Raw genomic sequence first — 10094 nt, 5'->3', positions numbered from 1 at the left:
TGTCTTACTTAAAATGCGAGGTTGTCTTTATAACATGAGGCCCTCTCGAGTTTATAGCGCAAGAAGAAAATTATCTAGCTAGTGTCATCTAAATAGAGCCCCAGAAATAAAAACTGAACAAACTGAAAATCCGTTCATTGCTTTATTCACTCTCGTCAGGGTCACTACATTTTAGGATGTTTAGGCTACAGATGGCAGAACGAGTTTCAGCCAGGAAAACTTCCAGAGCTTCCTTCTTCCACTTGTGTCTCCGCACCCTCTTTCTCCTGGCGTCACACCAGGTGTGACAGGGCCTCCTGAAAGGCAAGAGAGCAACAACAAAAACAAGAGCAGCTTACATGTGACTAACATGTTTCAAACAATACTCACTTTTTCTATCCTGTTTAGCCACCATTTTACTGATGGGAAAACAAATGCTCAGTGGTTAAGTCCTGTCCAGAATCACAAGGCCAGTCCATGGTAAAGGGACATCTAGAATACAGGTTTTTGTCACTCAAAGTTTTTTTCTAAAAATGTAGAAATTCTGCTCTCCTTGAGATTCCAGGATATGCAAATTTTATATGAGTACCGTCCGTAAAGGGAAATACATGTTTACCAGTGAGAATGGGGGGGGTAGGTGTTCAGGGTGGCTAAGCCCTCCCCCTTGGTGAATTAGCCCCACAAGCTGTAGTTACCAGAAGCTTCTTTACTGCTTCAGAAGCCTCTGGTCCCAGCTCATTCACACACTTCCTGAGCCCTTCCATGAGGTGCTCAACAGAAATGCCCAGAGTCTTCAGAAGAAGCTTCAAGGGGTCTATGATGGGAAGAACATTGTCCAGAGGCAAAGGTAACACTTTGTCGACAGGAAGGGGTACACTGTTGAGGAGAAAGGCAGTAGCTGCAGGGCAAAGAGAAACCAGATGAAACAGGCACATCCAGCTCCCGTCTGTGACCTCATCTTCCACCCTGCCCATTAGTAGCTCCTTTCCAGACTCACTGTCTTCATTTCCTTGAAAACTTCTGCCTCTGGGCCTTTGCACCTACTGTTCCATCTCCCTGGGACTTTATTTCCCCAGATAGCTACACATCTTTCTCTCTTCAAATGTTACCTCCTCAGAGAAACCTTACCCTCTATCCTTCTTTATTCTTTTACCATTTCCCAAAATATCAAATCTTTCTTTTTTATTTTTATTTCCTTCATCCTCTCATTAGAATGCAGGCTCCATGAAAACAAGGAGTTGTTCACTATTGTACCCCATGCCTAGAACTAACCCTGGCATACAATAAGCACTCAATAGATACTGGTGGTTTAGTAAATAAGGAAGATACTTTGTATGTGCCTATCTTCACAGTCCCTATCTTTGAGGCCAAAGGAGAGACACCATAATGAATCCCCACTCAAGAATGCACTCAACCACAGCCCAGGAAACTGCTCCCAACAATTCAACTCAATGCTATAAACATAACCGAATACCAGCTCTCTGCCAGTTGGTGCAGATACATAGACAAATAAGAGAAGGATTCTCCATGAAGAGACCTCACACAGTCTCGTAGACAATAAAGATCTATGTATGCCACAATGTGGCATGTGCTATGTTAAACATTATGGACAAAGCTCTATGGAAACACAATGGAAAGGATGACTAATTCTAATGGCGGAAAGTGTTGCCAGAATCTTCCCTTCAAAGTGTTATTAGAGCTGTGTCTTGAGACAAACATTGGGATCACAGGGTAAAGAAGAGGGGCAGCATTTTGGAAACAAGATCAATAAAGGCACTGAGTTGTTAAGATGAAAGTGGACACACAGAATGGTCAGCCTTCTGCCCAGAGAGGCTGGAGTGCAGGGCTCCAGTGGGCTAAGGCCAGGGTGTGGAAGATAAAGAGGGTGAGGCTGCAAAAATTGGGTAAGGTCAGATTTTTGAAAGCCTTGGGTGCCGTACCAATCAGTGTGCAATTTTTCCTGAGGGCGATGGGCAGCTATCATGGCTTTTACATAAGGCAATTGCATTTTATCTCTTTGGCTTTAGAAAGACAACATAGAGGACAAATGGGAGGAAACGAGTAGAGATTGGGAAAGATATGCATGTATATATTTTTACAAAAATGTGTAGCAGATATATAAATGCACATGTACATGAACATACACAGAAGAACACGCTTCCGCCTGCTGGCTAAGACCTGCCATAGTTCCTTTGGAAATCTTTTAATTTCCCCATGTAAATCACAGAAACGGAGCCTGTGCACCTATCCTCCCTCCATCTTCTACCTTTTATTTTCCTTCCAAACTTCTCCCCCAGAGGGAGATATCTATTTCCCTCCATGCTCCTTTCTGCTACCACGTTTGTCCATAGCTACTTGTCGCTGGACATGAAAGAACAACAAAATGTCCCAAAATTGAATAAAAATCACAAGCCAAAGTTGCCAGTGTAGGTGTGGGCAGCACACCCAGTTTCTCATGCTTAGTTTCCAGACTTATTTTAGATATTTTGGCAAATGTCTTTTTGGTGTATATTTATATCTTCCTAGGGGGAAGAGCTTCAAAGCCTTCTGTTCTCTCAATGAGCAGTGGCCATCATGAAGCATTTTTCTGATGCACCAAAATGTATCTCCCTGATGGTTACAATGACTCCTTCCAAAAAAAATGTTCAGTTCCTCTACACCCTTCCCTGGAAATTAAAGTCTTCACCCCTCTGTATAGCCACAGAGCTCTATCTGTATATCTCATTGTGCCTTTGCAGTAGTCTAATATTGTAGTGACTTCAGTAAAAGTCTTATCTCTCCTACCAGACTATAAACACCTTGGGAACAATATTTGATTGATTCATATCTGAATCTTCTAATGCCCAACCAGTTGTAGGCACCCAATAAATATCCATTGAGTGGGTGAACAGATAAATGTAGCTGTCTCAGGAGAACCCACCTGGCAACCTGGCTACCTGGCTAATTGGAGATAATAGCAAGAGAGATTCCATATAGTTTCAAAGCATAAAAGAAAGAAGTCACAAAGTCAGATTTTGACTCCAAATTAAGTAAAACTAACTGTGACGAATGTCCAACAGTGAAATGTGCTTTGTTGACCCCTAGTTGGAGCTGGCTGACTTCCTATGAAGAATGCATTAGTGCTTGTATTTATATTCGGTTAGCACTTGCATGGGGGGATCTAAAATACCTTTCAATATTACTATTTTCTGTGATTCTAAAACTCTTTCCACCATATTCCACTGTTGGTGAGCTTAGGTGTACTAGCTGTGTTCTTACTAACAGAAAAAAAAAGAAAAATAGCATATGTTCTAGGCTACTTACCAGAGTAACTATAAATGCTGATGGTCACCAACAGGAAGACAGTTGCCAGCTTCATGACAGGTATCTGGTATTTTCCTGGAGTTTAAAATTCAAATAGAAAACCCAGCAAATCCACCAAGCCAGTCGTTCCAGTTGCCGTGCAAAGTGTGACAGCTGCTTTTGCACACACATGTATTTATACACACACTAAAGACCTGAATTTCAGTCACCACCACTTGACTCACCGGAAAAGAGCATGAAAGTCACGTCGCCTCACTAAACAAAGTAGAGGGCTATCTGCTCTCGCTCATGTTCCCACGAGAAACAAAGCTTAGATGAACACAGTCTCGAGTACCTCTTGCCCAAGCTCTTGCACAAAAATGAAGGTGGAAGGCAAAGAGAACTCTTCTTCAGGAAGTGCACTGAAAAGAAGTGGAAGTTTTATATTGGGATTAAAAGGAATGTTCTCTTCTAGTTTTCTGTTCTCCTCCAATTTTCTGTTTATTTAAAGTTTGGACAATCACATTAACCTGACAAGCTACCTATCCACTTACAGAAGCAATCCAGAGGCCACCTCAGCCCTAGTACAGCACAGAGTCAGCCTAATGGCATTTAGGGCCACATTTCTCTGGAATTCACCCATCTTCATTCCCACTCCCACATCTACTATGGCGAGATCTTCTGATCTTTGTTATCTTTTCTAGTGTCTCCCAGTTGTTTTGGGAATCTTCAGGGTGTCTTCTCTGTGCTGTCATATACAATAACAGGCTCAGGATCTAAAATCAAAATGCCTTTTTAGAAACCCGGGATTCAATTTTTACTATTCATGTAATCTTGGATTAGACATTTTTAATCTATGGTATTGATCTTCTCATCTAAAATAGGGATATAAATAGCAATGACTGACCCTTAGTTGTACAATCCTGAGAAAAAAAATTTTATTTTTTGTAAGAACCTGTTTACACAATTTGAGTCACCCAAAATGTGCATTTTGGAACCAGTTTGGCAGTTCAATTCCATGCAATCATGCAAATAATAATAACGTGCTGGCCACAGGACTAACCTGCTCCTAAGGCTGCCCTCCTGGAACCAGGGCTCAGCCGTGGTCCCCACTCTGTCCCTCCTGGCCTTGAAGCAGTAGCAGCTTCCTCAAAAAGAGTACTGCAGTTCTTTGGGGCATCTTGTGGGCCTCACATGCAAGCAACAGGTTGAGAAAGAACCTTGAAGGGAAGAAACAGGGAGCAGAGCCCATGTGGGTACAGGTACTGACTCAGGGCCCCCTGGCCAAATGGCGCTCCTGGCCCCAGCCATTTCCACCACCAAGGACGAACCCAGAAAATTTTGAGGAGACATACTATGGCACAAGCCCCTAAACTGCAAGGCCAGGGGTTGGAGACTCATTTACCCCATCCAAGGGTCTGGTATTGTTATGAGGACCTAATAAAATTATGCAGACAGAGCATGCAACTGTGCCAAACCACGATTAATGATTAATAAGTGTCACCTATTATCAAGTCCTATAAGTTACCAAGTAATAATTGCTATTTCTTTATCTTTCTGCCACTTTATAAACTGCATGAAAGAGACCATGAACTACTGCCTCAGGTACCCAGTCCTGCCACTCCTACTGCTTTCTCTGCCAGGCACTGCTTCTGTTTTCCCTGCATGGTGCCATCTATGCTAGTGATGTTGACATGCCAAATCCCTCCAGGTCCCAAGATTGTTTAGTAAAGTGGAGCTAAGGTTGATGCCACCTTTTGGTTGTGATATCTTTCTGGGTACTAAACCATCCCTGCCCTCAGTTGAGCTTGTCATTTGTTTGTTTGCTTTCAAATCCTTTTCCTGAACTTTCCTCTTCTGCTCTGTGCTATAGAAAATTGAGTTTTCAAAACTGGTTTCCAGGCTTCCTGGCTAACTGCATCTGCTTAAGTTCAGCCAGTGGAAGGCACTGGTAGGAAAACTGGAGGAAGGGAGAACGGGATAATGCAGGGTGTTTCTCTCTGTGCATAGTGGGGAGACAACTTGGGCAGGGACCACACCTTCTTTGTGGCTGAAGGTCCTTTCAGAAAAGCCCGTCCCTCTGTTCCGCCTATGCCAGCAGATCCCCCACTGTTGCAGCTTCTACAGCAGAGCTTCAAATCCTGGACCCCACCTTCACACTCTGTTCCTCCTGGTCTAGAAGCAGTAGCAGCTTCCTGCATTTTTTAATCTCAGGGTTTCTTAAACTGCATGTCTAGCACTTTGTAAATTATACTCTATGCTAAATTCTTCCTATTTGATCACTTGGGTATGGTTTTGACTTTCTGGCTGGACTCTGACTGATAGAGCATCCTAAAATATTGTAGAGCTTCCAGTAAAAGTAGATCTTTCAGTTTTTAAACATAGACTTCTGTCTCATACGTGCTAAGTTATGAATCCATGAGGAACAGGGCCAAAGCCTATCCAAGAGAAATACAGCATCACACACAGAGAAATGCTTCTGACTTCTACCCTCTGAAATGTTTGGAACTGTCTAGAGTTTCTCTGCTCGTCTCAGAAGGTGAGTTCTTCCCCAGGAGGCTCTTCAGACCCCCGTGAAAATAGATTTTGAGGGTCTACCTAGCAGTCTGGCAGATGTGCAGTCCTGACCAGAACCTAGTAGCAGACATGGATGGAGTAGACTAAAGGTTAGAAACTGCTCCACACAAAACACACACACACATACACTCAAAACACCCACATATATCCACACACTTATACATGTATGAACAGTAAATGTGTATGTGTGCACACACCCGGACCCCACCTACACACATAACTATCAAGCACTATTGTTTTCACTCATTTGTTCAACAAATGTTTACTGAGTCTCTATTGTGCACCAGCCATTAGAGCAGTAAACTAGACAAGCAAATTTCTTGTCTCCATGGAGCTGGCAATGTAACGGGATGAACAGACAATAAGCAGGTAAACAAACAAAGAAAACAACTAGAGGTAAGTGCTATGAAGAAGCAAACAGGATGCTGAGAGAGGGAACGAGTGGATTGGGGAACAGTCAGACTTGAAAAGTGACTTGGGCTTGGCTGCTTCAGTGTTCCAAACCATTGGGTTAATCACGTCTTTTCATTCTGTATTGTTGGTGCTTTGACATCTTGGAGACTTGCTGACCTTGAAGGGACTGCCTCTCCCAAGGCTGGCTAATTCCTAGAGGTAGCAAACAACTCACCGGAGAGCATCCCTTTCATAGGCAAACCAACCAATCCACAGCCCGCACTCCCAACCACCTTTACTGAGCTCTTATTCTCTGGGCCACTATTCCCCAATCACCTGAGGACCAGGTACTAGACAGCCAGGGACAGCAGCTACATCCCAAAGCTCTCCAAAATGATTCAGACTAACCCGTCATGAACCCACTTACTCTGTCTCACCTGTCTCTTCCTGAGAAAACCACAAAAAAGGCTCTTGCCCACATTTTCCCCACTCCCTCTGCCTCCTGACCCACTGGTACTTCTCTGTGTGCCCACCCCTTGTGGTGTGGCGTGTCCCCTTGTATAGGGATCTGTGAGTGTATTAGACTATTTTTTCAATGGCAGTCATCTTTTTATCTATTGGCAAAATAATAACAAAATGTATATTTTAAAACAGCCATCTAGTCTTTTTTTGTGCCTTTGTTATGGTACTGCTGCTATCTTTGCGGCATAATTATTTATATTAATATCTTCTTTCTGAGGACTAATTTGTAAACATCTCGAGCCCAACACAGTTGATGATGTTATTAGGAGTCATCAGTGCCAGGTACTATACTATATGTATGTTATGCATTTCATTCTCACAAAACCCCTGATGATAAGAACTTTTATCCCATTTTATAGATGAGAAATCTAAAGCTGGAAGCATTGAATTCATTGCCAAGGTTACTTAAATAATAAATAATGCACCCAGAATTTGAATCCTGTCTTTTCTGATTTGTATTGTGTTACTTGAAACATTCAATATGCATTTCCAGTAAGCATTTGCTAAATATATTTATTCATGAAAAGAAATGAAATAAAAAGGGAATGAATATTAGCATTTTAAAATTAATTTGAATGTGCTTTTCAAATGTGATTTTTGTGGAAATTGAACTTGGTCATCAACAAGAGTGGAAATTCAATTAGCCATTTAACAAGTAGCTATTGAGCATGCTTGATGTGCTCAGCTCTGTGGTAGATTTTGGGAATACAGCAGTAAAAAAAAATCATGACTCTTGTCTCATTGTAATTATGTTAGAGAAAACCCTTTCTTATAGCTGAAAAGGAGACAGTCTCTGGGAAATCACACTGGAAACGTCGAAGTAGAGTTTATCTTCTCTTTTCCATTTATTGCAAATGACATGGTCCAAAGTGGCCTTAACTTAAGCTTACATAAGAGCGGGGTGGGGATGGGGGGCTGCGGGGGAAGAGTCATAAAACTTATCTTTACAAACACAACCATATAAAATATAATCAAAACTCACAGCTCATTGTATCAACCTGATAGATCTTGGAGAAAAGCCAAACAATCTGTTTCTATCTCAGTTTCATATTGATTGAATCCTGTTCAATAAAAATCAATATCATGCCATTAGAGGCTCACCTCTAGGCACACTCTAGGCACTGCAGGGAAATTCAGATGGAATGTAAGCCTGAGGGTGAAACACAGGAAATGATGAATAAATCTAGAGAGAATCAAAGCAAAGTCTCGGGAGCATGCCAAGGGGAGGTAAACTATCAGGGCAGGCTGGATTTTTCAGTGAAGGCCTCAGGAATTCAAGTGGGTTTTTAATTCAAAGATTTGGGCAAGCAGAGAGGTGAGAAAAAAAAAAAAAACACTAGAATTTGCAAAGGCTTATTTTGGGAAGCACACTAAGACAGTGAGGCAGGCTGAAAAGAAAGATGCGTGAGACAGTGTCCCTCGTCTTTCTGTGCCCAGCACTGTGCACTCACAGAGTCTGCCTGTGGCAGATATCAGACGGATGTTTTGTTTTTAGTCAAATAAGCAATGAGGGAGTCAGGTGAGTTAGGTGGGAAGCTGTGGCTCTAAAACCCCAAATAAGATTTGCTGTTTATCTAGAAAGACTTGATCAACAGGGAGGAATGGGGATTCCTGAGCTGGAGGAGTTCTGGTCATGGGAGTTTATAAAGCAGCTTAGCATAAAAGAAGGTGCAAATATGTTTCAGTGTCCAGCAGGACCCTGGGCCTGCACATGCCAATCCAAAACCTCTTCGCTGCAGTCTACAGTTGGTTCCTTAGCAACAGGTGCCCCCCAGCACGTGCTGCCAACATCTGGCCCCTTTGGTCTTGGTGTGGTCCTTTTTGGTTTATGGGAGAGGAGTGACAGGGCGCTGGCCCCTTTGGCTTATTCTTTGGCTGTCTATCTAAGTCATGAGCTGGCTAAATCTAAAAGTGTCTTCTTGTATCTTCACCAGCCAAATCAGTCAGGCTCTGTCCTCAGACTCCTCTCGTCTTGTATGTGTGAGTTCCACGCCCTCCCAACAACCTGCCGGTCTGCGTGCTCATCGTGTGGGTGCAACTCCAAGAAGAGCATCAAATGTTCCTGTTACACTCTGCCAAGTTACAGGTCATCACTAAGTGCCTCAGCCATAAATCATTTCCCCCTTTCTAAATGTTTACAGACATTGTGATTCTTTTGACCAGCAGTACAGTGTTGGGGAGGCCGTTTACCAAGGTGTAGGGGCTCCTGGCAAGCCTGGTGTTTGCTCAACACTTCCAGCTCCTCCAGATCCTTCTAGTGCTGAGGCTGCTCTTTTGTTCCTTGTTCTCAGTTTCACGATTAAGAGCACAGGGCATGGAGCAAGGCTGTCTGGGTTCATAGCCCAGCTCCTCCACTGAGGAGTTAATTTTCCTCTCTGGGCCTTAGTTTTATAAACTATTTTATAGTTGGGCTAGCAAAGCTCACTTCCTTATAAGAGTGTTATGAGGAGGAATGAGTTAACATATGCGAAATGCTTACAAAAAGTAGTTCCTCAGACTAAGCACCCATCGTGTTAGATATTATTATCATCACCGTCTCTATCTCTACTTTTAGTTTTGCAGCTTCCAAACCTCCACCTCAACCATAGCGGGCACCATCACCAAGTTCATGAACACTGCTCCTCAATTACTTAATTCTGAGTAATGTTTGAGGAGTTTTATTTATAACTTCTCTTCAAGGAATTCCATATTTCTTTGGTTTGTACACAGAATAGAAGGAGGGAGACAGATAATCACTGTATTCAGTAAACAAATTATGATAAGCAAGCACAGTGTATTATTTCTCATAATTCATTAAAATGACCATATGCTTCATTTGTTTCATTGATCAATTTTTGACTGAGGCACTGGGATGGCTGGAGAGCCAAATATGGGCATTTGTCGTTGGCTTTGGTGAGGAGCTCAGCGGGGGCCAAAGGGGCCCTGGTAGTTCATGAGTTTCAAAAAAGTGCATTTCAAGATCTGGAAATTGAGACCGTAGATGTCCTAATGGTTAGCCTCAAAAGACACACAGCATCTCTTCAGTCACATTCTGTTAATCAAATCAAGCCACACAACCAGCCCAGACTTGAGCGGAGAGGAAATGGACTCTACTTCTTGGTGTAAGATATTGCAAAGAACATGTGGCCATATTAAATCCACCACAAATCCATATGAAGAATGGCGTTCAGGTTTTCAGACGATCATGTAAGAGACAGTTAATAAATCTGGGAACATCAGCCTGGAGATAAGATGAACCCAGCAAGGTTTAAACAATATTTAAAATATTGTTTAAATATTTGGAGGGCTATTGCAATGAAGCAAAAATAGACATAGATTTAGAATAGAATTTGAGAGGTTTT

The 10094-nt window shown here is 42.4% G+C and overlaps 1 protein-coding gene across 1 annotated transcript; it reads right to left on the bottom strand.

The window, feature by feature from the left end:
• Positions 1-238: 238 nt before the first annotated feature.
• On the bottom strand, positions 239-3347 carry SCGB3A2 (secretoglobin family 3A member 2). Its single transcript, XM_063083123.1, has 3 exons — positions 3283-3347; positions 675-877; positions 239-296 (listed from the first exon to the last, which is right to left on the bottom strand). The coding sequence occupies exons 1-3, from the start codon at positions 3335-3337 to the stop codon at positions 273-275; spliced, it is 282 nt and encodes a 93-aa protein (XP_062939193.1). The 5' UTR covers positions 3338-3347; the 3' UTR covers positions 239-272.
• Positions 3348-10094: the final 6747 nt, after the last annotated feature.

This window comes from Cynocephalus volans, chromosome 2, assembly GCF_027409185.1.
Source record: "Cynocephalus volans isolate mCynVol1 chromosome 2, mCynVol1.pri, whole genome shotgun sequence".
Classification (NCBI taxonomy): Eukaryota; Metazoa; Chordata; class Mammalia; order Dermoptera; family Cynocephalidae; genus Cynocephalus; species Cynocephalus volans.
The sequence above is the reverse complement of the archived record's forward strand: the minus strand, read 5'-3'. Positions and strand labels throughout refer to the sequence as shown.

Coding starts and splice junctions, on each gene's coding strand:
- SCGB3A2 (XM_063083123.1), bottom strand. CDS start 3,337: ATGAAGCTGGCAACTGTCTTCCTGTTGGTGACCATCAGCATTTATAGT. Junction 878..3,282: donor CAGCATTTATAGTTACTCTG/GTAAGTAGCCTA, acceptor TTTGCCCTGCAG/CTACTGCCTTTCTCCTCAAC. Junction 297..674: donor AAGCAGTAAAGAAGCTTCTG/GTAACTACAGCT, acceptor CTTGCCTTTCAG/GAGGCCCTGTCACACCTGGT.